Source organism: Dendropsophus ebraccatus, chromosome 11, assembly GCF_027789765.1.
Source record: "Dendropsophus ebraccatus isolate aDenEbr1 chromosome 11, aDenEbr1.pat, whole genome shotgun sequence".
Taxonomy (NCBI): domain Eukaryota; kingdom Metazoa; phylum Chordata; class Amphibia; order Anura; family Hylidae; genus Dendropsophus; species Dendropsophus ebraccatus.
Genome location: NC_091464.1, coordinates 38,710,486 through 38,738,101, shown reverse-complemented (window position 1 = coordinate 38,738,101; position 27,616 = coordinate 38,710,486). Strand labels below are relative to the sequence as shown.

At 41.6% G+C, this 27,616-nt stretch overlaps 1 protein-coding gene across 2 annotated transcripts in view; it reads left to right on the top strand.

The window, feature by feature from the left end:
* BCLAF3 (BCLAF1 and THRAP3 family member 3) overlaps nucleotides 1-27,405 on the top strand; it is a 43,639-nt gene extending 16,234 nt beyond the window's left edge. For both annotated transcript variants that reach the window (XM_069944764.1, XM_069944765.1), the window contains exons 2-13: nucleotides 1,954-2,113; nucleotides 2,711-2,766; nucleotides 5,021-5,578; nucleotides 7,510-8,154; nucleotides 9,755-9,865; nucleotides 11,032-11,204; nucleotides 11,511-11,634; nucleotides 12,546-12,609; nucleotides 14,878-14,993; nucleotides 18,147-18,255; nucleotides 21,346-21,432; nucleotides 26,956-27,405. In XM_069944764.1, the coding sequence (XP_069800865.1) occupies nucleotides 2,726-2,766; nucleotides 5,021-5,578; nucleotides 7,510-8,154; nucleotides 9,755-9,865; nucleotides 11,032-11,204; nucleotides 11,511-11,634; nucleotides 12,546-12,609; nucleotides 14,878-14,993; nucleotides 18,147-18,255; nucleotides 21,346-21,432; nucleotides 26,956-26,985 (2,058 nt within the window). In that variant the 5' untranslated portion in view covers nucleotides 1,954-2,113; nucleotides 2,711-2,725 and the 3' untranslated portion in view covers nucleotides 26,986-27,405. The remainder of the gene's footprint in view (nucleotides 1-1,953; nucleotides 2,114-2,710; nucleotides 2,767-5,020; nucleotides 5,579-7,509; nucleotides 8,155-9,754; nucleotides 9,866-11,031; nucleotides 11,205-11,510; nucleotides 11,635-12,545; nucleotides 12,610-14,877; nucleotides 14,994-18,146; nucleotides 18,256-21,345; nucleotides 21,433-26,955) is intronic.
* The last annotated feature ends 211 nt before the right edge of the window (nucleotides 27,406-27,616 follow it).

The window sequence follows — 27,616 nt, the reverse complement described above, 5'->3', positions numbered from 1 at the left end:
AGTTTAGATATGTTTCCCCTGGCTAACATTAGTCAGGAGCTAATAGGGATTTGTCCTTGTGAAGGGCATTTTATGCTGAGTTCTGTTACTTGGAAGGACGGTATAGGGTAAGCTTTCACGAGTAGAGCTCTCAGCCATCTGTGCAGTTTGCTTGTGCTATACTAATCCTACTAAGGAGTATTCACATCTCATAAAGTGATAGCGTGTGATTGATGAAGGCTATCGCTGTATCACAGGTCTGGGTCTGACCTCGGGGACCCTCCCTGATCCTGGGAATGCAGGGCCTATAACCCAGACACCCAGCTCTATTCAAGTAAATAGGACTAGCTGCTGTTCCCTACACAGCTGGGTGGGTTGCTAGCACCCTGTGCAGAGATCTCTTTTTATTATTTTCTGTTGTACCCGTGGTGAGATGTCATTTGTGTTTTTATTATTTCATTGTAGTGACATCTGTGTACATTTTATGGGGCATAAGTATGTGAGGTGCATCCGCTATAAAAGCCTACTTGTCCAGCTAAAAACATCAAGTCTGACCAGGGTTAATCAAATGCATATAGACAAATGACGGGTATTCTGGATGGTTTTTATATTTTACATTTTATATTTCACAGCAGCAAAGGGAATAGTCACCCTCAGCATACATAAATGTTGCAGCAGTGACATGACATGTTTTAGCCCTGGCTATATCTGACAGATCGGACCTAGCTTTGATCAGAGTCCATTGCCCACAACTGTTTTGCATCATTTTACCAGTTAGTAATAGAGAAACAGTATGACAAGTTTCCATATAGTGTCCACAGATTTTATGGTCTTGTGGGGGCAGTGACTTATTTAGGGTGCCTTCAAGAACAGGCTGTGTTTAGGTAATAGACGCAGCCTTTAGGGTATATTCACACGAACGGGCTCACAGCGAGATTCTCGCTGCGAGCCCGGCAGGTCCTGGCAGTTCCCATACACTACATACTTGCTGCGGTCTAAACGACCGCAGCGAGTATGTAATTCTGCCGCCCTTAACCCCCTCTGCTCCCGCCCGGCTCCCCCGCTGTAAGCATACTTTACCTGACCTTGCTGCACGGGTTCAGCGTCCTGCTCTCCCGTCCGGCCAATCAGTGGCTGCAGCTGGGCAACACACTGATTGGCCGGACAGGAGAGCAGGACGCCGGACCTGTGCAGCAAGAACAGGTAAAGTATGCTTACAGCGGGGGAGCCGGGAGGGAGCAGAAGGGGTTAAGGGCGGCAGAATTACATACTCGCTGCGGTCGTTTAGACCGCAGCAAGTGTATGGGAACTGCCAGGACCTGCCAGGCTCGCAGCGAGAATCTCTCTGCGAGCCCGTTAGTGTGAATATACCCTTAAATGTAAAGTGGCCAAATTTAACCATTTCTTGGACATGGGACTGGGTGATTAATCAAATTAATTTGAATGTCCTGTGTTCTGGACCCAACTACTATATAAAGTTACAGAGGGGCCTAACTACTATATGTGGCCTGTCTACTATTTGGAGGCACATAACTGCTTATCTGGGGTGGCTCTATTTGGCAAAAAAAATTCAAGATTTTATTTATTTGGTCATATTGCCCAGCCCTATCTGGACTTCTCGGTTGTATGTAGTAGATCTTGGATTATGTCCATTACAAGTGCGGTTCCAGCTGTGTCAAAACACATCCATCTCTTAGTTCTTAGTACAGTAACTTCCGTATATGTGAACAATGACACCATTTGTCTCTAGGTTACTGATTTGGCTCATGTTAGATGCCTAGCACAACCTCAGAAAGTTTTACCTCTTTAGGATTATAAAGTCGACACTAAGTCAGCGGGACATGTACCTGAAGTCTGTGTGCTGTCCACATTAATAATAAAGTTGTCACAAACTGACTGTAGTATTAATAAAAGCATACAGCTACTCTTTTACTTTTTATTTCAATCGTATTCCCTTTCTGTTCCTTTTTGTAGGTTTTGTTTAGAAAATAACTCATATGAAGAGTCTTTCTGAAAGTGTGACTTCTTAAAAAACGAAGAATGACAAAACGCATTCTCTTTTGGATGAAGCACGTTAAACGTTTTCAGTACATTTTGTCACCTTTCCAGAGTTGCACATAAGTGGTCAAAAGAGGTAAGACTATCGGACAAATCTGTTGACTCTCCTGCCGTGTCTTGTATACTTATTCCCCAATAAAGGTACAATTTTTGTGTTTTTCTTGAATATTTATTTCCAGGAGTAATAAAAGAGGAACGACATAATGTAGAAGTTTGATAACTGATGTCACAATACTGTTTCATAGGAGTACAAGTTATATAAAGTGTTGAAATATAATCCACTAGATAAAACACTCCCCATAATTATAGAGGTTGTCTACAGTATGCAACCCCCTTTATACAATAGTTGGAGTCAGTAGGCTGAAAGCCTAAAAAGTATGTTTAAAAAAATTGGACGTACATTTATTTTATTTCATTGTATGTCTTATATAATGATTTAATTGCAAGGAAAACAAACACATTTTATCTGTACGCCAGTAATAACTGATCGGCAAAACGCCCTGCACAGGGACCTTCCCCAGTGATCATATAGTGCTGTACAATAGTTTGTCCGGGACTCTCAGAACCTCAGTTCTATAGTTCTCTACATAGTACAATTTTGTAAAACTCTGTTTAAAAGAAAATTGAATACTTTCAGACAAGTCAGATAATGTTCTCTTTGCTTACTCTTAAGGCCACGAAATAAAGTATGGCAAAATCCCGCTCAAGATCACCCAGGTGGAAATCCAGGTTAGTATATGACCTGAGTAACAGTATTAGTATGTAATCTGAAAATAGACTTTTGTATGTTTTTTTTTTTTTTTTTGCTAGTTTGTTGCACTGATTGGAGTTTTTTTTTTTGTTGTTTTTTATGCCAAGTGTGCATACGAAGTTTTGTAAAAACCTATTTGTCTGTATTGTACCATAGCCTGTGGTCTGTTTTATGTAGAATGATGTCACTTATTCATACAATCTTACATTTTATCTGGGTTATAAAGTAATATAAACAAGATATTGCATAATATGGGCAGGTGGTGTATAATTACCACTGTAATAGCAGGAATTTTGTTTTAGGTACCCCAGCAATATAAAAAAAAATAAAAACCTCCCTGTAAAACCTCTTTAAAGGGAATCTGTCACTAGGTTTATACTGTCTTAAATGAAGACAGCAAAAAACTAGTGACAGAAATGCTGAACAGATTGGTGTATTACTTGTATAATTCTGTTCAGCTGTTCTCCTAATATGCAGGAGAATATGAATCTTGCCTCACCAGTCCCCCTGCCTTCCAGCTGTTAATTGACAGTTGACTGCCTATACACAGCATGTATATGTTGCAGTGAAATGATAGAATCAGGGATTTGATCAATTCATGTGAAATTATGAAATGACCAAACCTTTCCATCATTTCCCTAAAGAAAGTCAGGGATTTGATCAAATCTCTGACCCCTTTCAGGGAAATTATGGAATTAATTCTATAATTTCCCCTGCAACATAGAATTTGCTTACTGTATTGCCTTTCTGCTCCCCCAGCCTGTCTGCTCTGCTCCCCGTCCGCCTCCACCGCCTCTCGGCTCCCCATCCGCTCATTTCCCCTGCAACATGCCTCCTGCTCCCCCAGCCTGTCCGCCCTGTTACCCTTCCGCCCCTCTGCTATATGCTTGCCAGGAGGTAAGCCACTCTGCTCCCTATCTGCATCCAGTCCCGTCCGCCTGCCGCTATATGCCTGCCTGGAGGTGTGCCGCTCTGCTCCCCATCTGCCTCCACCGCCTCTTTGCTCCCCGTCCGCTTATTTCCCCTGCAACATAGAAGTTGCTTACTGTATTGCCTCCTGCTCCCTCAGTGTGTCCGCTCTGCTCCCCTTCCCCCTTCGCTGCCATACCTGCCAGGAGGTCCAGGGAGGAGCTCCGGCACCATCTTGGTCTTCCTCCTTGCTTCTTGGATCAGTCTTCTTGCTGCTGTGATACCTGCTGGAAGGCCCTCCTGCTCCTGGTGTGGTGCCTCCAGGGGTATGTCGCAGGGGAAATTTATAGATTTCATTCCATCATTTCCCTGAAAGGGGTCAGGGATTTGCTCAAGTCCCTGACTTTCTTTAATGATGGAACGGCTTGGTCATTTCATCATTTCCCAGGATTTCTCTGCAACATATAGATAACTGCCAATCAGCACATAAAGGACGGCTTAGGACAGCAGAAACCTACTGACAGTCTCTTTAAAGTGATACTGTAACCCCCTTCCCCCTCACTCTCGCTTCATTTGATCTGTGGGCACTGTGCTCACTGCCATAAGGAGCACGGCCATATTTACTACTAGGGACACGTGGTCTGGTGCCTTGGGCAGCACCAGGGAGCAGGGGGAGGGAAAAAACTTTTTTTTTCACCTCCTGTTCAGACTTGCCAGTAAATCTGGTGTCTTATTTGGGGTGGGGGTGGGGCCAGGTCTGGTATGGCTGCGACGCCTGGAGCTATTACCTACCAATCCTGTGGTGAGAATTCCATCAGTCATTATGCAGACGCCTCTAATAAATGATCAGTGTGGAAATGTATGTTTTAAGCAGTTACAAACCATGAAAAACACGATTAATGCAATGTTTCTCCATGTAGATAAGTGCATCTGGCCGAAACCACTTTCCCCCACGCTTCCCAAGATGGGGCGTCTTTAGGTTCAGTGCTTAGGGCAGCAGCAGATGTTAATACGGCCCTGATGAGGAGGCCCAACTGGTGTGAAACCCCATCTAGTTGACACTGTCCCCTGACTACGTTAATTTTAGAGCAGAAAGTGGGCACAACACACGTTTTACAGGTTTAGATTAAATGTGCAGCATCCAAGCTTGTGAAGAACTGCACATAGAGTAAGGAGGGTGAGAGTTCCAGTCATGCCAAAAGCCTTGTATATAGAGAGCACTGTCTGGAGCAGCTCCTCTAGAAGTGGTTGTAAACACAAAGTAATATTGTGCATGCAATCTAGCCCCACATCTTATACTTTATTGTGTTTGGTTTTATGTAGGCCACCCCCGTATAGAAGTCCAGAGCACAATAGACACAGACACTTTCAAGAGCATTATCAAGATGGTGAAGGTTTCCATAGAGACCCTAGAAGACCCATACACTGGCAGGAAGAAGAAAGACATGGACAAAGCAATTCCAAGGTGACTCCATATAAAAGTTTTAATGATAAAAACTATGAGCCAGATACATTTTCCACAGACTTAAAGAAACCACCCTTTGAGTCATTCAATCGACCTAAAAGAGTGCATTCTCCAGATCGACGAGGAGATGGCAACAGGAGATTTGCAAATAAATATCCCGAGGATCAAAATAGACATGGCCATAGAGAACACAGAGATCATCATCAGAGGAGTCAAGAACCTATCGCACATACTGAAACAAACGGTTTTAAACCTCCAAGACGAGAGGACACTTTTCACAGATCTTACCACCGAGAACCCAATAGAGACTGGCATGACCATGATGGTCAGTGGAATCAAGATCACACAGATGCCTATTTACCACCACCTCGCAGAAGGTCTGAAGAGTTTGTTGATCGACACTCAGTTCACAAAAGGTAGAGATTTATTTGTTTTTTGATATGTTGATATTCTGTACTAGACTTTATTGTGAGCTCCTTCTTTTTAAAAACAGACAAGTACCAGTCAAAAGCTTGGACACACCTTTTAATTCTATGTGGTTTTTTTTGGCAGGGGGGGGGGGGAGTGAACACTTGGAATTAAACTTTCCTTGTAGAAAACACATAAGTGGGTGTTCCATTAGCAGTTTTTAGTCATCGGTGGGGGTCTTGCCATCCAGACCCCCACCAATGAAAACTTTGGACACATCTCTGTGACATGTAATGACCGTCAGTCAGTCAAATAATTGTTAAACAAGCCAGAATATGTATTAGATTTTCCACAGTAGTCTTATTTTTGCTTTGAGATCAGCTTTGTACACTCTTGCATTCTTTTAATTTGCTCAGAGTGACGCTGGATGTTTCTGGAGGCCATGTCTTAAAGCACTCTCCTCCTTGGTCAAATAGCCTTTACATTGCCTGGGGGGGGAGGTCATTGTATGGTTTAAAAACAAATGATTGTCCCTCACAAGTGCACACTGAATAGGATGGATTGTTGCAACAGAATACTCTGATAGCCATTCCTTGAGTTTTGAATAAACCAGCAAAGTCTTCCCACACCATCACACCACCTTGCTTCACAATGGGAAACACACACATAGAAACAAAGACCACTCTAAGGGTACTTTTACACCAAGTGGTTATCGCCAGTATTTGGCCAATTACCAGCTGTTTCGGATGATAATCGTTTGGTTTAATAGGTCACGTCAACAGGCAACGATCGGCTGGTATGCACTATGCCTTTCAACGTGTTAAATGATACAATCATGACAGTGATGGTCTGCTGTCCATCCCTTTGTGGAATAGGAGTAGTGGCAGCAGACCGCCCCACAGCACTTAATGGAACTGTGTACTGACCCTAAATTTGTCAGGAATCGTGGATCCACAATTACGGCCAAATTTAGGACGCGTAGGTTTCTATGGGCCTATTCACACAGACACAAAAGCAGGTTACTTTGAAGAATCTAAAATATAAAAGATTCTGGTTTGACCCTTTTTTTGTTTGATACTTAATTACGTATGTATTTATTATGGATCTACAATGTACAACCACGACAATAGGTGTCTCCAAACTGGACTTGTACAGCATATACATAAAGATGTTTTTTTTTGCGCCATGATCTATAGTTTCTATTGGTATATTGATGTCTAATATATAATTTAAAAAAATCAGCAATCCTGGTGGGGTTTTTTTCCCTTCTTTTGTTGACACCACTTACCATGCGCAAATAATATTGTTATATTTTCAGATCGGACAATCCAGAACCCCTAATATATTTGTTTTCTTATTTATTTTTTTACATTCTAAGCATTTATTAGAGGAGGCATTTTCTAATATTTTTAAAAACCTTTTTTTTATTTTGCATGTTTTAAGTTTACCTTGTATAACTTGACTTGTATAAGCAATCATTAGGTTGCTTATACTGACCATGCTATGCCATTAAAAAGCATTTATCAGTATTATCAGCACTCTTCTTATAGTCTGCCCGAGGTAGACTCTATGATAACATTGCTGATCCAAAAGGTTATTATTATTCCACCGCCTGTCAGGGAAACTAATTGTGACTGCAGGTGTCCAGATTAGTCACCTTTTAAACAATGTGATCTCTAGATTGCAGTGTTTAACAGGTTAATGGCGGGCAGCATTGTGATTGCTGCTGCCTGGCATTATGCCTGACTTCTGGCCCATTAATATGTGCAGGGATGCTTACACTGAAGCAGCCTCACACACATACATTTCTATTGTACGGGACATCGGCAGTAGGAACATATATATAGCCTTATGGCTCATGTTAAGGGGCAAAGCATTGTGTACATTTCTTGGATTTCTGATCTGATTTAACTGCCATTTTTTTTTTTTATGTCAACAGACATCCAGAGGACCATGAGTACAGAGAACATGAACCAGTGTGTAAGAGAACTAGAGAACCAGAGAGACATGACTACTGGCCTCCACCAAGACATTCTCACTGGAATGATGATCATACTTTTCGGCCACATGACAAAAATTGGTCAAAAGACTTAGATGTTAGAGATCCTAGTCCTGTTGTGTACCAGACACATTCTGGAGAACTTACCAAGATAGAATATGACTATAGTCATAGATCGCCATCATATGTACATGCTGAGCCACAGTTTTCACATGACCGTGCGGAAAGACACAACCGCTATGAGGACAAGAAAAACTTTCCTACTAGAACTTCCCAAAACAACAGATCACATATGAGTAACCGTGACAGGGGGACATTTCCTGAAAGACCACTAGAGCCATCTACTAAATACAGTGAAAGAAAAGCTCCTGAAAGAGACACGTTCAAAACGGATAACAAACACCCAAATCATAAGCACAAGGAAAGTGGAAGAACATCTGAATACAGAAGGGAACCAAGTTCTAAACGCCATTTGGATAACCATAGTCCAAAATCTTCTGACCCAACCATGATATCGAAGATTAATTGTGAAAAGGAACCTATCATGGCTAATTTGGATTTGAAGAAATCTGTGGATAAGTATAGGTATTATTTTTAATTAATCTCATATTTTATTTTTTTCTTGGGTTTTCTGTGAGGGCGAGGTAAAAGTTCATGCTTCTTTCACCCATGGAAACAAGAGGAGGATGATGCAGAAGTTTGAAAGAACGATAAATATTTTTCATGCGTGAAACTAAAATCAGTGGTGGAATGAAAGAAGAAACCAAAACTAATGATCAGGAACCTGTTCATTTTATGGTCACCTAAAAACAACAACAAGCAATCTAGATCAAATAAAAGTGAAAAATAAAATGGAAAACAAGAACTTCAAAATATTTTCTTAAAAGGTCGCGCTCCCATCATACATGACAGCCGTGCGGATCATATGAACACTGTTCTTCCAAGCCTAATATTTTTCGCAGAATGGCTTACGCTCTCGGTGACTTCACATACCAATTAATCTTTGGAAACGACTTAGAACATTTGATGATTGAAGAAATGTTGTTTTAATTCCCTAAAGAAAGCGGGGGGAAAATTTAAGAAAGTTTCCATGGGACCGACTTTACTGGAAGAGAAATCGTAGGCTCTGTCAATCATGATAATATGTATGTTATGTGAGACTTTGGGAGACTTTATTAAAACAACAAACAAGCTGCTAACTCGAAAACACTCAAATCGAAGCCAATTAAGGGATTTTTTTTCTTTGGGGGTGTCATCGTCTAACATTCTGCGCAATGGGTGATAACAGTCTTATAAGGAGATGGACGTCTAATACTTATACTCAGGATTCATTAACATCAACAGTTTTGAACATCAAGAGCCGTGACCTTCCCAAAAGACCCTTTAGATACAGTCATACCGAATTATCGGAAACCTCTATATTACGTTTGTTAATCATTTGTGTAAAAAAAAAAAAAAAAAAAAAAAAAAAGTCAAAGAAAAAAACTTTCATTCGAATCTGGGGCAAATTTCAACTTTTTAGACCTTGCTCTCCAGCAGATCCTTCAATCAAGTTAGAGTTTCCTGGTAAAAAAAAAAAAAGAAAACATTTCCAAATTAAATGCTACAAATTCTCAAACTCTGTTCTACCTCGCCATAACGTCCTTCCTATCCTTGAAATCAACTTGAACCAAAAACAAGTTTAATGTAAAGTCGCATGAAATTTTTCTCGCCTCACATACCTATAGCCCAGAATAATATGATATGCACTCCGCTCCTGAAATGTGTAATCCAAGAAAATAAGAGTTTTATATGGTTTTTGATGATTGGGTGGCTTCATATATTACAATGTAGATTTACAACAACAATGTGGATCCTGTTTATGACCTGAAAGAACAAGAAGTATTTAACAGGTAAGGGGATAGTTCTATGTCGCACATCAAAATCTCTTTATGTTTTTGTGTTCTCATTTGTTAGTTTTTTTATTTATTTTTTTTAACATCATCTTTGTTTCACAAGAAAATGAAAATGTCAGACAGGATATTACATGTGTAGCATCTACATCTGACTGATAATCCTTAACAATCTATTCCTAGATTCTGCAGAGCTTACTGCAGAGTAGAGCTATGCGTTGTCTTGGCTAGGCTATGTATATGTTCACTTATATAGTATGAATGGAGTAATTTCCTAAGTTCTTCTTGTCTAGACAACCTCAAGAACACTGGAGTAACTCCAAAGACATTCAACCAAAGTCTGAAGTACCCCAAGGGAAGAGGACTTATGAACCGAAGAGATCTGAAAAAGATGTTCAAAAGAGGTGCTCTTCTAATTCCTTGAAAATGTTACCTCGCTTACTGCAACGTTACACAGTGATGAGTATTTTAAGGGAACTCCACCTCTTTAGGAGCTGTATAGGGAGTTTGTGTTTGCCATATTTCACTCTGTAGTAATAGACATTAACGTTTAAGGCCTAAGAATTTGATGTATAAATAGCTGTTTTGTGTGGTCATGGTCCACTCTTCCACCATTCATAACTATGCATTAGGATGCATCATAGAACCTGATGACAGCCACTTCGTATAGCTATTTACATGCTGGATTTGAAATGAAGGTAATGTAGAAAAAGGATTATGGTGCACTATAATTATTTTTATAGTGTTTTTAATGAAAAAAAAAAGAGGAAAGATCAGAAGCAACATGAGAAAGTATTACTTTACTGAAAGAGTAGTAGATACCAATAAGTATCAGAAGAGTGGGCCAAAGATTGGGTGTCCTGAGTCTGTCTCTGGTAGAGAAAGCCTCCTTTATTTCTGTCAAACCAGAGGCTTGAAAGCCCTAGGTGCTGTGATTGCAATTGACAACGGCATCTAAGGGTTAAAATCTAGGATCGCAGTTGTTTCTGATTCCAACCATTACAATAGGAGCCTAGCAGTCACTTCCAAGCTCCTGTGGTTACCCCTTACTGGCTCAGCATCTGAATAGTGATAAGAGAACTTCAGAGAAGTGTCCGTGTCCAGCTACATGGCCGTCTGGAGAATTTGTAGGCCGTCCTAGTGCTGCTAGGAAAGCATAGATACAGCCTATGGCTGTATCCATGTTTTCTAGGACGGCATCCAACTACTTTAGATGCCTGGAGTGAATGCCAAGTGTTTGGGTTCAGCCACATGGTCATGCACGGACACTTTTCTGAAGTTCGCTCACCATTACTTCCGGACCTTTGCAAGCACCGTAATTGTAATTCTGTTAGGGTGCGGAAAGGGGTTAATATCCTAAGCCTAGTGTGCAAACCCCATGCATACAATATGAAAAAGTTGCATTATATTAGGAAATTTTTGGTCATTTTGTTTTCATATTTGCCTGGCCATTAGGTTTTCATTATATAGTATGAGGTATTGTGATTTTTTTTTTTTTAGTAGGCTGCCACCTAAATGTCTTTTAAAAGAAGAAAAAGTATTAAAGTTCAAACTGCTCTGACCATTGCAGGAGCAGTACCACTTTCAATGAGAGACAGATGTCTGAAGACCTGGTAGCAGTGGATGGAAAGGATGCTTTTCACCCCGTGTTTGACCATCTAAGTTCTCCAAAGCATGGGGGACCTAATGCTCCAAACACTGAATTTACTCAGGAAATCATAACCATCATCCATGAAGTGAAAGGTACGATGGTATCCAGGAAAATTATGGTGCTTTCATGTTAACCGGTCTACAGAGTCTGAAATGTTACTAAATAGCGTAAAATGAGCAGCTGAAGAAAATACTTGTTGGACTTAAAGGGGCACTCTGGGTGGGAGGCATTTTTTCAGTATTGCCGGAAAGGGGGTAGGTACTTGTCATGAACCAGAATGTGCATTACACCAAAAATAAAATACACGTTATGCAGTGAATGAACTAGTAGATATATTTAGATTTTTTTTCCCTTTTTTCAGTAGATTACAAATAAAATGTTAATCCTTTTATTTACAGCAAACCACTTCAAGTCTCCTGAAATGTCACTTCATGAACGTTTCTCCAAGCTGCAAGCAGAAAGCAATAAGGAAGAGTTGAACCTTAAGAAACCTACCGCACAGCTCAATCCAGAGATTCACAGGTAATGTCATGTGACTTTTGACCAGGTGGCAGCATGTTAATACAGGTCCTAGATATTTCATGATATCACCGCCTCAGTGTCTGTTTGATCTTGTAGTCTTCGAAAACCGCTCTGGCTGAAGCTGACAGTGGTTTTGCAATGTTAATTTCTAACTTTAGTTTCACCTTTACAAGTGATGCTTCAAAGGGAAAATACTTGTTACAAACTATAATTTGAACATCACAAATACTGTTTTTCAAGGTCCATGACAGTATGTGTGGAAAATGTATTGAGGACACCTGAAGGAGCAGTGTGATAACTGACTGCTGACAGTCACATAGTGTTACTGAGCGCTTTCACTAGCAGCCGGCAGTGTTGTCGTTTGGCTGGTCTCCCTGAGTTCAGCAATCTGTTTCTCTTATGGCTCTACTAGGCATTGCTCCCACCTAGCCAGAATCCTGCTCCACACTGATGAGGGGCAACACCCCGAAACAGCTGTATGTGGATGGTAACCTAGCCTTGGTTTATCCCTTGTCATTACATTGACTTATAGGGCCACTTAATATGGTGGTTTTGGTGGTTTCCTAACAGGAGCTGCCCCTTGGCTGGGTCCTTCCCGGAGGGATATCTGGCTAGTCCTGTGTTTTGAGACTCTTCAATGAGGCTCCATGGGCTCCTCTTTTGCATATAGTGTTACTAAGATCACTACTGGTGATGCTGATTGGCTGAGAGCAGCCAAATGAGTGGGATTGTCTTCATGTTGCTCCTCCCCAATGTCTTTTTAAGTTGGATGCTGACTCTTTACAGAAGTTTATTAAGAAAGACTACGGGTTATCATGGCAGTTAAAGGGGCTAAAATGTAGGCAATAATTGATGACATAACAAAACTAAAAATGTATCTGGATTATTCTTTTATTCATCTTACCTTACAGGAGAATTGATATCTCTCTGGAAGATCTTCAGAATAAGACGTTCCACAAAACTGAAGTCACACTGGTAAACATCAGCTCCATGTATAGACTTGTGTGGACCTGTGTATTTGAAATGCATATGATGATTTGCTATTAATAAAATACAAAGATGAGAACATTTGTAAAATAAGATCAGCTGGTACAAATGCTGACGTACAGGTATTAGTAAAGCAGCCATGTACTGTACCTACAAAATCCAGTTTTATATCCATTGTCACAACTGTAAAGATAGCCTCTTTACAGTAAACTTTTAAAGATAGCAGATTCCACCTTTCATTTTCTAAGGAATCTGTGAAGAATGAAAAGTGGAATCTGATTGGTTGCTAGGGACAACTGAGCCAGTTCTACTTTACACCCCTTTGATAAATCTCCCCATTTACCTCCATATTTTAATTTGAAATTTAATTTAAGTCCTGAAGCATTGACTGAATGCGTTGCATCATGGTGTGTGCTGTTATGTTATCCCATAAGTGAGTCTGATCCCACTCGCATTTTCCGTAATTGGCATTCATTTTAGTCAAGGGTAAGTAAACTTGCGGTTTCGGCTCTCCACCATCAATGAAGGCAATTGGGAGGGGTTTAATTTACCACGGCCGGCATTACACATGCTTGTCTTAAAAGGTCCCCACTAGTGCAGACTTTTTCCACCGCCTGTGCCGTTTGATAAATCCCCCCATAAAACCAATCTGGTCTCAGGAAGGGTGGGTTTCTGACTAATCAGACCTCACCAGGATGCTATATCTGTAACGGGAAGTATTTTCGCATCCTTGTAATGTAATGTTTATGTTGCAGAGTGTCTACGAGTACATGGGGACTACCTAGGATAGAATGTATACTTTATGATATGTAGAATGTGGAATAAGTTCATACTGAGGAATGTCTGTCTGTAGGAAATTCCTGGTTAATAGTTTTAGTATTTGCTTTTATTGCGTGAGGAAGGTGGACCCGCCTCTGACTTGACTCTTCACACAGTAACCAACCTGTCTGGCCCTTGCTCAATACCAGAATGAAGGAAGTAATGTCTAGAAAAACATTATTTACTTTATCGGAAATCTAGCTTCTAGCAATAAACCAAGTCATTTACAGCCGCGTGACGTATATTCAGTCCTAAAGATAGAATTATGTGATGTTACTTGGGGATTTTCTCATGAAACAAATATGTCCATGTCAATTATGCCTGCCTTCTACATCACCTTGTCCAGCTGTTGGACCCCCCAGATAGTGCTCCTTAAGTCCCATAGATTTAAATGTAGAGGTCTGCTGTGAATTACAAAGAACTCCCATTCTTCTGATAGGTGAGATCCCTGAGGTGAGTCCCACAAGGCGGCAACTCACATGCTGTATAGGTTGCCCAGTTACTTACCTGATAAGTAAATTGGCATGCTTTTTGAGACATGAAACATCAAAAAACTCTGCATTCCATTTGCACATTTTCTGGCTGAAACAAATTTATAGAATCTAATAAAAGGCTTTAAATAAAGGCTTATCATGAGCCTCCAAAAAAATCTGGTTTTACAGGCAAAATGAGTCTCAAATACTGTGTGTACACATAGCCTTACTGAGTGGAGGGCAGCACTCATATCTAGAGATGAGTACAACTTAAGCCTGCGTGAGTCCGAACACTTGGCATACAGTGGCTGAAGAAGTTGGATGCAACCCTAAGGATTTCCAGAAATCATGGATACAGCCAGAGGCTGCATCAAACTTCATCCACCTATTTTCAAATGCCGAACATTCGGACTCAAGTCTGCTTGAGTTGTGCTCATCTCTTCATCATATCGCGTTGGCCAAAGTAGAGAATGGTTCAGTCACCTGATGTTGAGTTGGCCATTAAACCTGTGTAGGATCCGTATGGTTAAAAGGAAAAAAAGACCTATCAAACTTGACATAAAACCTGGTTTAGATCATATTCAGTAGGTTTGTCAGGAATCTCATTGCAATACATTATTTTAAAGGGAGTTTACAGCCAAATGGACTGATTTGAGTTGTCCACAGGATAGCTCATTGACCACTGATCAGTGGGGTTCCAATACTGTCGCTCACATCGATCAGCTGTCCGGGGGCTCACACTACACATCAGAGTTTGTCTCCATTCTCTGTGTAGCGGTAGCGATGTGCAGTTGCTCCTCAGCTCCTATTCACTTGATCACTGTGCAGAGTTCCAGGTGCCGGCACCCTGCCGATTGGTGACTTACAAGCTATCCAGTGAATAGCTCATCAGTCTGTTTTTGTCAAGAAAACCCCCTTTAAGACATGGAAAATTCATGACCTTAACTCCTTTTCTGTTTTCCAGGTCAGTCATAGAGTAATCGAAGATCCAAATGATTTGCGGCATGATATAGAGAGGAGAAGAAAGCAGAGACTGCACAGTGAAGAGGACAGCAATGCCAATGTTGGCTTTTGTGACAGGTTGTCTTTCTTCTTTCTCCATATCCTGTAAACATACATGGCTCTCTGATATTGGGGGGGGTATGGACACTCATAATCTACATAATAGAAAAGTAATAGAGAGATGAATTGTCCATGTGTTATCACCTCCTCATTCTGTCTCTTGCATCTATAATATTTTTTTTGAAGACACTTTAGTCCTATGTTTCTTTTAAAGGGGTTGTCCGGCGATAAAAAATTATTCACAGAATAACACACATTACAAAGTTATACAACTTTGTAATGTATGTTATGTCTGTGAATGGCCCCGTTCCCCGTGTTTCCCCCCACCCACGCTAGACCCGGAAGTGTGGTGCATTATACTCACCGCATATCGTGTCGTCCACGGTCTCCGATCGTCAGCAGTGACGTCTTCTTCGGGAGCTTGGCGGATCTTCCCGAGTGCCGGCCGCCCTCTGCAGCGTCATCCGAAGCTCAGCCGCGATTGGCTGAGCATAACTGTGCTCAGCCAATCGCGGCTGAGCGGGTGATGACGCGGCCACGTCATCAGCTGCTCAGCCGCGATTGGCTGAGCACAGTTATGCTCAGCCAATCGCGGCTGAGCTTCGGATGACGCTGCAGAGGGCGGCCGGCACTCGGGAAGATCCGCCAAGCTCCCGAAGAAGACGTCACTGCTGACGATCGGAGACCGTGGTCGGCACGCGACAGGTAATGTATAGCGCACCACACTTCCGGGTACACGGGTGGGGGTGGTGGGACACGGGGAAGGGGGCCATTCACAGACATAACATACATTACAAAGTTGTATAACTTTGTAATGTGTGTTATTCTGTGAATAATTTTTTATCGCCGGACAACCCCTTTAAGCTCTAGTAGTTTTTCTTGTTAACAACCACACCTAATGTACCCAGGGATGTAGATTGAGAGTAGGGACTCCTCTTTTTTAATTCTTACTAGAAAATGTACCCGGCGCTGCCCGGGTATAAAGTGTCAGTGTGTTAATTAGATTTGTTCTAAGGTGCCCAGGAGGCCAAGCTAAAGGTATTGTTTCATCTGAGTTAATCAGAATTAGTGTATACCTGTAGTGCATAGTTGGAGGGGTTCTGTATACCCACAATGTATAGTTTTTAGGGGTCTCGCATATCTGTAGTGCATAGTTGGGAGGGCTGTATACCTATAGTGTATAGTTGGGGGGGGTCCTGTATACCTGTAGTGTGTAGTTGGGGGGGGCTGTATACCTGTAGTGTATAGTTGAGGGAGGTCCTGTATACCTGCATTGTACAGTTGGTGAAGGTCCTGTATACCTGTAGTATATAGTTGGTGCTGTATACCTGTAATGTATAGTTGGTGGAGGTCTTGTATACCTGTAGTTCATAGTTTGAGGGTCCTGGATACCTGTAGTGTATAATTGGTGGAGGTCTTGTATACCTGTAGTATATAGTTCGGGGGTCCTGTATACCTGTAGTGAATAGTTTGAGGGTCCTGTATAACTATAGTATAGAGTTGGTGGAGGTCCTGTATACCTGTAGTGTATAGTTTGGGGTCCTATATACCTGTAGTATATAGCTGGTGGAGTTCCTGTATACCTGTAGTATATAGCTTTGGGGTCCTGTATACTTGTAGTATAGAGTTGGTGTAGGTCCTGTATACCTGTAGTGTATAGTTTTGAGGTCCTGTATACCTGTAGTGTATTGTTTGGGGTCCTATATACCTGTAGTTTATAGTTGGTGGAGTTCCTGTATACCTGTAGTGTATAGTTTTGGGGTCCTGTATACCTGTAGTGTATAGTTTGGGGTCCTGTATACCTGTAGTATATAGTTGGTGGAGGTCCTGTATACCTGACGTATATAGTTGGTGGAGGTCCTGTATACCTGTAGTGTATAGTTTTGGGGTCCTTTATACCTGTAGTGTAAAGTTTGAGGTCCTGTATACCTGTAGTATATAGTTTTGTGGAGGTCCCGTGCACCTGTAGTGTATAGTTTTGGGGTCCTGTATACCTGTAGTGTCCTGTATACCTGCAGGGTTGTATTTACCCGTATGGCAGTGTTATTCAGTTACAGTGTGTCGGTATTGGTCATGTCTGGTATGGCGGTGTTATCCATTCACAGTATGGCGGTATTGGTCATGTCTGGTATGGCGGTGTTATCCAGTCACAGTATGGCGGTATTGGTCAGGTCTGGTATGACAGTGTTATGCAGTCACAGTATGGCGGTATTGGTCAGGTCTGGTGTGGCGGTGTTATCCAGTCACAGTTTGCCGGTATTGGTCAGGTCTGGTATGGCAGTGTTATCCAGTTACAGTATAGCGGTATTGGTCAGGTCTGGTGTAGCAGTGTTACCCAGTCACAGTTTGGTATACCTGTAGTGCCCTGTATATACATGTACTGTATAGATGGAGTAGGGGGCCCTGTATATACATGTACTGTATAGATGGAGTAGGGGGTCCTGTATATACATGTACTGTATAGATGGAGTAGGGGGCCCTGTATATATATATGTACTGTATAGATGGAGTAGGGGGTCCTGTATATACATGTACTGTATAGATGGAGTAGGGGGTCCTGTATATACATGTACTGTATAGATGGAGTAGGGGGCCCTGTATACATGTACTGTATAGATGGAGTAGGGGGTCTACCAGTTATTACTGTGGATGTTGTGAGGCAGCTTCCCTAGCAACCATTACTCCCTGTGAAAATGAAAGCAGTAATCCTATTGGTTGCTAAGGCTCCAACTGCCGTGTCTGCTGCAGCTAATTATATCACCTGTGTTTGCAGTGAGGAGATTTTCCCATTCATCTCTATGGGGCGCCGCTCTTCCACCTTCCCCTCCCCCTCCCCTCCTGTACATCTGACGGGGACGGGACCTTCGCAATAACCTTCCCGGGCACCCAATGTATCTGTGTGCCAAATTTAGGGTCAAACTGTTCAGGCGTTTGGAAGTCTATAGAGGACAGACAGACTTTCATTTTTATGATATAGATGTCTGGTTTGCTTATATATCTCCCACTACACACCTGGATATCGTAGACATCCAAGGAACCATGTAACCTATGTATTGTTTTCTATATGATGCTGCTGAATGTAAGGCAGACTTAGTCGTCCTTTTTCTCAGTATTATAGATGACATGTTGTGTTGAACACAAAGGTAATTGTTCTCTCTTTATATTGTCAAGTGATGCTTCAGGCAGCTATTACAAACCACACAATAATGAAACTGGAGAATTTCCGAAAATGTCAAGAGGGGGCAGAGCGCCATTCCAGAAGTCAGTGGGCAGGCCTCCGGTGAGTGTCATTTCTTGGGAACTTTATTTTCTTTGTTTCCCCATTTTGGCTGAGGCTTATTGTCTGGATCACGCTGTCTTACCTCCTGTATGCTTGCAGAGAAATATAATAAAAATCATTAAATAGGACCTGTCAGCAGGGATTTGCATACACAACTAAACTCATGGCAAGAGAGGACAAACATGATTCTTGGCATATATTTGTTTTTTCATTGTTGTCTTCACATAATGTCTGTTTTAGTTTACCTTTTTCTTTTAGTCCTTTACCTAATTTAAGGTGGGCATGAAAGTGACATCTCATGTTAGAGGTGGGGGAGAAGGGTTGATCCTTTAGAGCTGCCAGAAGAGTAGTGCTGGTCAACAATGATGACATTCAGCAAATTGTACAAGACAATGGTCCGGACATCATAGTATTACAAAATATTAAAACTGGAGCTACCACTAACACTATGTGTGAACATACCTGAACAATTAGACTCCATTCACATCTGCCAGTGACCCCCTTGTATTCATAAATCGCTGCACAGTGTTGCTGGGATCATCTGCAACACCACACGGCTGTTGAAGAACACAAAGGGGTATTGGTTTAGATGTATGTATTTGCCTGGTGGGGGAATGTAGCCTTAATGTGGAATCCTGTAGTGTAGACCATTGTTTTCCTATTTTGAATTACCAGTCTATTAGCACCAGATATATAAAGTTAGGGCCCTAGTACACAGAGCAATAATTGGCTGAATTAGGCCAATTCAGCCAATTATAAATCTGTATAGTAGAGACAATGATCAGCCAATGAAATGATTATCGGCTGATCGTTGGTTTAGGTTTGGACCTATAATCGCCGGGCGCCGACTGTACATCGCTATGTGTCATAGTGATGTGTGGCCGACAGCTGACGATTGCCCAAACACCTTATACCTTACCTCACTCTGCTTCTGGTATTGTCTCTTGTACTCTCTTGTTCTGTTCTCAGGATCAGTAGGGGTCCCAGCGGTCGGACATCACTTTTACCTCATTTACAGGGGCATAACTACCACCATAGCAGCTATATCGACTGCTATGGGGCCCGCTGCATCACTCCTGTAATACTCTGGCCCCCCTTTAGCTGTGATCAGTTGCAGCACCCAGTGGCTGAGTGAGCCTTCAGGGTGCTGCATATATCCTGACAAGCATTTGCAGTTAAATGTTATGACTACACTTGGTGGGTTTGTGGTAGTCCAGGTCCAGGAGCCCAACTATTCCGAATTACGCCCGGCCTATTTAACATGGAGAGCCTCAGTGGGAGGATCCTGGTGTATTCATATGGGAAGATTGTGATACCAAATAGACCACTATGTCTAATATTTATAATGTCCAAATGCAACATGTGTTATCACCTCGGCACACTTACTATACAAGGATCAGCATTTCCTCTGTATATTAGGACACATGGTCATCCATGGTTCAGGTCACCTTCTATTAGCTGTAGGGGAAGATACTACAGGACCGTTGTGCAGTGGTCCCTAATAACTTGATCACCAATTGATCAGGTTTGTCAATTTAGGACAACTCCATTTTATCTCATCTGTCACTAGTAATGTATAAGGTGGGTCCCCTTTAAAAACGGGATAGTGTATGCTTTAGGAGTGTTGCATGGTCCTCCATTTAATCCTACCTACATCATACAGGAGTAGCCAGTGCTTGTTCTCTGGGCTCTCAGACATATAACCCAGCCTTGTGACATAGCACAGACGTATAAACTTTGTTCTTTGAAGTAGCATCCAGTTTTTAATTTCAGCCAGTTTATTCCCCAGTAAATCTTGTTTTCCCTACGAGTTTGTTAGGTCATCTTTGTCTGCCTGTGGAGTATTGCATTAGCTCATTAGAAGTGTTTTTGTGCAGTTTATGTTGTAATGCTCCTAGCATAAAACAAGGGAGTTCATTGTCTGGAAATCAGGTTAATGAAGGATTACTAATTAATGCCGGAAATGTGACTTTCATTTTTCAAGTCTGAGCATGTTGATTTAGGATCTGTAATCTGAGCCAGTCCCGATTGTTTAACCACTACACCCAGATATATCGCCATTCAGTGTACATGACCAGAGCAGCGCTCACTGACACTGGACATACTCACACTTTCCTCTTTTAAGTGTATTTTATGATGGAGAAAATCATTACCAGGATTAGTCTGGAAATTAAAAAATAAAGACAAAAACTTTCTGTGACTCATGAAGTCAGGAATTTTCATTTAACGCTTAAATGCCAAGGCAGGCATTACTGTGCAACAATATATGGATCTGCTGTACTTAATTTCGGTAATTGAGTTAGAAGGAGAAGTCTGGCGAAAATATTTATTAAAGTATTGTATTGCGCCCCCCCCCCCCCCCCCCCCCCCAAAAAAAAAAAAAAAAGTTATACAAATCACCAATATACACTTATTACAGGAAATGCACATAAAGTGCTTTTTTCCCTGCACTTACTACTGCATCAAGGCTTCACTTCCTGGATAAAATGATGTCACGACCCGACTCCCAGAGCTGCGCGGGCTGTGGCTGCTGGAGAGGATGATGGCGGGGGGGACACTAAGCATCCCTCTCCCATCATCCTCTCCAGCAGCCACAGCCCGCACAGCTCTGGGAGTCGGGTCGTGACATCATTTTATCCAGGAAGTGAAGCCTTGATGCAGTAGTAAGTGCAGGGAAAAAAGCACTTTATGTGCATTTCCTGTAATAAGTGTATATTGGTGATTTGTATAACTTTTGCGGGGCAATACAACTTTAATAAAAATGTTCTCCTTTTAAAAAGAACCCAGGGGTTTCTATTAAAGAAAAAAAAATAAATTGCCGCCATCATGTGCAGGAGCCACTGCTCCGTGAATGGATATCTATCTATCTATCTACCAAGAATGACAATTACACCAAAATGTATCATTTAGAATATGATTATTTTGATTCGGTTACTTAGTATATTAGTCATTCTAAATCTTTTTCCGTAAAAGATTGCTTCAGTCAGCCCCTCGTGCTCTAAAACATGCTGCCTGCAATTATCAAGCCCATGTCACGCGGCTATAGTTGTCCTTCAATGCTTTTCTTATTCTGTCTCTGGAATATTGCAGGGTTCAAGCTACAGAGAAAACTCCCATCAATTCTTTTCTTCAAGGAGTCATTCTGAACATTCAGATGAGGTCAGAAAACCCTACAAGGTACAACCTATATAATCAATAGAAGTGATTTGCTTAAAGCCAATATGTTTTTTAAATACAGAGGGAAGCAAAGTCTATCCTAGGTTTCACCTACTTCATTATACATGTGCACATAAATGTTGTAAAAGATACATATTCCCTCACAACTGAATACAGGACTATATAGAGCAGTGATTTTCAACCTTTTTTGAGCCGCGGCACACTTTTTATACTTAAAAAATCCCGGGGCACACCACCAACCAAAATGGCACAAAATGACACTAAAACAGTACATATTATACATATAGTTCACGGAGTTCACTCTTGGGGGTTTTAAATCAGCTTCTTATCACCACAAGAGCTGCTTTTTAAGCCCTCAAGAGTGACATATGCCAGGCAGAGATCCTTTCAATAAATTATTCATTTTAAAAAAGTGAAATAAAAAAGGATAACCCCCTCATATATACAATCCCATGTAACCTCATACATACAGTCCCATGTATTCCCATATATATATATATATATATATATATATATATATACAGTCCCATGTAAACTCATACATACAGTCCCACGTATATGAGCACATAATTATCAGCACCATATACTGTGGTGATGTGCACTGTATAGCCACAGTATATGGTGCTGATAATTATGTGGCTCATATAACTGCAGTATAAAGGGGTACAATGAGACGTACTATGGCCATGAGGCCAGAGTACAAGTGCCCCCTGCTTTGCCCTCATACAGTAATAATGCCCCCTGCAGTATGCCCCATATAATAATAATGCCCTCTGCAGTATGCCCCCATATATTAATGCCCCCTGCAGTATGCCCCCATATAATGCCCCCTGCAGTATGCCCCCATATATTAATGCCCCCATATAATGCCCCCTGCAGTATGCCCCCATATATTAATGCCCCCTGCAGTATGCCCCCATATATTAATGCCCCCTGCAGTATGCCCCATATAATGCCCCCTGCAGTATGCCCCCATATAATGCCCCCTGCAGTATGCCAATATGCACCAATAGTTTAAAAAAAAAAACAAAAAAAAACAAACCATCATACTCACCTAATCAGCGCTGTGTGTTCTCCCTCCTCTTCAGGCTCCGTCCTGTGAGCCGCGGTGACTGAACCTCCGGCAGGCGTGATGACGTCACATCATCACGCCTGCCGGAGAGGTCACGTCCCGGCCTCCCATAGGCTGCTGGCATGAAGTGCCGCGGCCTATGGGAGTCAATGTCAGAGCAGGACGCTGACAGGTCCTGCTCTGACATTGTGCGCGATTGAATGTTTCGCCCGCTCACTGTGTGAGCGGGCGGAACATCAATCCATCGGCATATCCCTAGAGGCTGCGCGGCCGCAGCTTCTAGGGATATTAAAGGGACAGTTTCTAATTTCCGACCGGGATCCCGCGGCACAGCTGGCGGGTTCTCACGGCACACCAGTGTGCCGCGGCACCCCGGTTGGGAAACGCTGATATAGAGGACTGGAGGAGCAGTGAAAACATACCTTGGATTAAGGTCATAAAGGAAAACGTGTTTTGAAGTACTGACAAAAAAAAAAAGAGTGAAACAGCAACCTACAGGTGCAAGTGCTAACCGTATATACTCCCCCTTGGGTACACACAATAAAACCTTGCTCTACAGATATAAAAAAAATGAGGATCTTGGCAAACTATTTGATCAGACAGAGCATACCATGTAACCATGTTAAGGAGCCTTAAAGTACTGTCACTATTGCATGTTTCAAAGAGGCAGACCCTTTGTGGGCCTTTTCCATTCAGCTTCCTCCTCTGTCCTGGACAGGAGGAGGGAGAGAACTGCAGCCATGAATAAGGCACAGGGCTGTATAATTTTTTCTTATCAAATATTCACAAACAAAAGTCTCTGAAGTTACTTTTGCTAAAATAAACATAAAATAAAAGGTGTGGGAGTAACAAACAAGGAATAATACAATGCAGCCCACCCTTAATACCTGTTTACATCCCTTACAGTAAAGACAATGCAAATCAGTAGACCGGGCATGAAGACTCCGAGCACCTTAGTTATGAAGCCACATCAGACTATGTGATAACTAAATAGCAACTTCTGGACAGGAAAGAACAAAAGTTTAAAGCAACTCTGTACACACAATCTGACCCCCCCAAACCACTTGTACCTTCAGATAGCTGCTTTTAATCCAAGATCTGTCCTGAGATCCGTTCAGCAGGTGATGCAGTTATTGTCCTAAAAAACAACTTTTAAACTTGCAGCCCTGTGTCAAACTGCCGTGGCTTAGAGTGTCTGTGCATTAGGTTGGCACAACCTCTCCGTCCCTCCTCCCCACCATTCTCATCATTAGGAATGCCACTGGCAGGATTTTTCCTATTCCTCTGCAGTGAACACTGCACAGGTGCCTTAACGATCCATAGGATAATACATGGCTGGAGCATTTCTAATGATGAAGAGGGACAGAGAGGTTGTGCCAGCCTAATGAATAGACACTCTAGGCCACGCCAGTTTGGCACAGGGCTGCAAGTTTAAAAGTTGTTTTTTAGGACAATAACTGAATCACCTGCCAAACGGAACCCAGGACAGATCTTGGATTAAAAGCAGCTATCCGAAGGTACAAGCGGTTTGGGGGGGTCAGATTGTGGGTACAGAGTCGCTTTAAATAAAATAAAACTAGCATGAGAAATGTCGCCAGTGATAGATTTCATCCACCGAAATAGCATGTCGGGTAATGCTTAGAGGTTAATATAAAAAAAATAATAAAAAAAAAAAGTTAATTCCTTTCAAATTATTCTGCAAATGTTAAAGGCAAATATATTCTTTTACTGCTAACTTCCCAATATCTTGTTACATTGCATAACCACATTTGGGATTTTTGGTTTTCCATTGGACATCCAATCCACACCCAGTGGTAACCACAGACATTACGTTCACCTGCTCAGACGTTTTTCAAGCTTACTTTCGGCCCAATTTAACTTTGTAATGATATAACCATCTCCATCCTATTTTTTTATTAGCTGTTGGCTGTCCACAATGAGTCTGGCATTACATGTAGGGGGTGATTCATGGCACTCCTAAGGCATGGGCTATTACTTCTGTCATAACCTTAGCCAGGAAGGGAAGAAAAGGCCTATGTTAACTCCTTAGAGATTAACGTCAAACTTAGAAATGACTTCTACATGTATCCAAGTTTCTTCAATACGATTTAGATAAATGGAAACTGTCCTGAGAAATCTTATTATGAATGCGATATTACTCATATTTTCGGGAATTAACCATCCCAGTATTTTGCCTAATTCTGTAGATACTTTGGTTACTGCATATTAGATCAAATCGCATTGGCCAAACAATCAATATGGTGGCTTCTCTTTGTCTTCTCCCATATCCTTTTTTTACAGAATAACATTGTCCCTTATCCGAGTTAGTGTTACCTGCCATTAGAAGCTTGTCTCCAAAAGGTGGCACAAGAGAGCTTCTGCGAGTGTCCTTCTTCCCACAATTCCCAGTGGAATGTTAATGGCCTATGAAGGTGCACACATCTTTATGGTGCTCTCCTCAAGGAGAAACATTAGTTTCTTGCCATTAGAAGAAGAAATCATTGCAGCATACCCTTCAACAGCTAGAATGTAAATACACAATGTGAAAATTGTATAGAATTAATCAGCGATACAAAGTTTCAGTAAATAGTGTGAAGGTTACAGGGGGCTGTCCAGGATTACATACACAGACCAAGTATATGAATTAAAATTATTGATACAAAATGTCAAGAAATTAATGGGGTACTCTGCTTCCAACTGCTACAGCCACCAGTAATTAGCTGCCATGAACCTGGATGTACCGAAACATGCTCAAGATTCCCTCTTACTTTTTTTTTTTTTTTAATCAAGTATTTTTATTGAACATTTTCCAAAAAATAAAAGCTTTAAACTTTAAGAAAAACCCCAGAGAGGGCAGACCCCCTCAAACCTCCCCAAAAATCCCTTCACTGTCCTTAAATTAAGAACGTCCCTTTGTCCATGAAACATGCATTTTTCACAATATGGGTAAAACCATTGTATACATGAGAATAAAGTTACACCTAAACTAGCCAGTGTACATAAAAACACAGGAAAATCAGATATCAGAAAAAGAACCCATGATGTAGTCTCTATACTACTGACATTAGTGGACATTATGTGCAGGAACCTGGGGGCGCAAGGCCAGGAGCATCCGGCCATTGATTCCAAATTTTGTGAAATTTGGCGATTTGCTTTCCTCTCTTCATACGTATGCCTTTCTATACTAATCAACCAATTGACTTTTCCTATGAACTCTGTCACAGTGGGGGGGCTCCTCTTGCAGCCAATGTTACGCAATTAACTTTCTTGCCATAAATAGGATGCAGGTGATTGCTAATTGCTTGCATACATTAATGGTCAGATCATCTGCATATCCCAAAATATCAGTGGGGATTGCTGTAGTCTACCAAATAGGCTCTACATATGGCCAAAATTACCCCCGCCCCCCCTCCTAATGGAACGGCTTGGGGCAGTGCCAAAACATATTAAGGATCCCCCCCCCCCCCCCCACGTGGAAACATATGAGGGATGCCCCCTTCGTGTATTGTGGCATCTGTTATAAAGAGGTGTGTCTCGTGCATTGATGCTGAATAGGAACTGAGCCATAAAATACACATAGTATAGCATGTACAGGTTAGAAAACCAGTGTTGCTCACCCAAAGATAAGTTGGGTGTAGAGATGAGCGAACCTGGAGCATGATCGAGTCGATCCGAACCCGAACTTTCGGCATTTGATTAGCGGTGGCTGCTGAACTTGGATAAAGCCCTAAGACTATGTGGAAAACATGGATATAGTCATTGGCTGTATCCATGTTTTCCAGAAAACCTTAGAGCTTTATCCAAGTTCAGCAGCCCCAGCTAATCAAATGCCAAACGTTCAGGTTCGGATCAACTCGAACCCGAACCCGGTTCGCTCATCTCTAGTTGGGTGTCATCTGCAGGACTTCTTCCCATTGTCCCTCCATGGGAAGTCATGGGAGATTTCTCCAGGTATTTGGAGAAATTATTTCTCTGGGCTCCCTGTTGTCCTGCCAGCTTGAGCCCGTCCCCTTCAGTGTCTGGCGTGACAGGCTGCTCAACCAGTCACTGGCCGCGGCATTGTCCCGGTGATTGGCTGAGTGGTCTGTCACTTCAGACACTGCAGGGAGTGCAGTAAGTATTCTACAGTTATTAGGCAAGTGCTGCACAATTAAGTGTAAAATAATAAACTTATACATTATACATCAGCTTAGCATCTCTATTATACGTTGTGCTGCGATGCGCACCTGGCAGTCAATGATTTTAGGTCAGGAACAAAAGACATGATCAGCCGATAGTCTTTGTCATTGACTGATCATTGTCTTTATTACACAGAGCGATGATCTTCCAAATGTGCCTGATTCAGCAGATTATTGCTCCGTGTAATAGGGCCCTTAGTACAGATATGAGTGATATTAAGCATTTCAATGTACTCGATGTATTATTCAAGCATATTCTGTTTCTCTCTACAGGGATGGAAGGACCCAGCTACAAGGATGTAACCTACTTCCATGAGAGTCAGGAGGACTCTTACCTACTAGAGCTTCCAATTGTAGATACTTGACTTTCCAGGGCTTTATTATTAGCTTCGGCACTAATAAAAAAAGAAAGAAAAACAATAGTCTTGATAAAAAGAAAAACTATTTTCTCAATAGTGGATTGCTGCACAAATTTTCTACGGTTTTCACAGTTTTTTAATGACCATGTTCAGATGGAATATTGCTAATTTCTCATTTACCATTTTTGCAAAAATAAAACTCAAGGCTGAAAAAAATAGTCTTGCCATAGATGGGGGTGTTATATTTATTACACCTTTTCCTTAGCAAAAGCATGTTATTTTTTTGTTTCTGTTCAGGTCTCTGTTTTAGTTTTGAATTGAGAAGGTTGTGTATTAATGTATTAAAGTGCCTGAATTGTTTTAATTTTTCTTCTGGTTTAAAATTATTTATCAAGTGAAAAATACATTCTCTGAAGTATTCTCTGTCACTTTGGACAATAGCATCAAATTGCTGATGGGGAAAAAAAGCAAATGCACACTAAAATGTTGTCTTCCTTGCCCCATAGATTTCTATCCATTCTCTTTCCCAGCCCAACACCCCTTCTCATAATTCTGTACTTAGAGTGAACCCATTG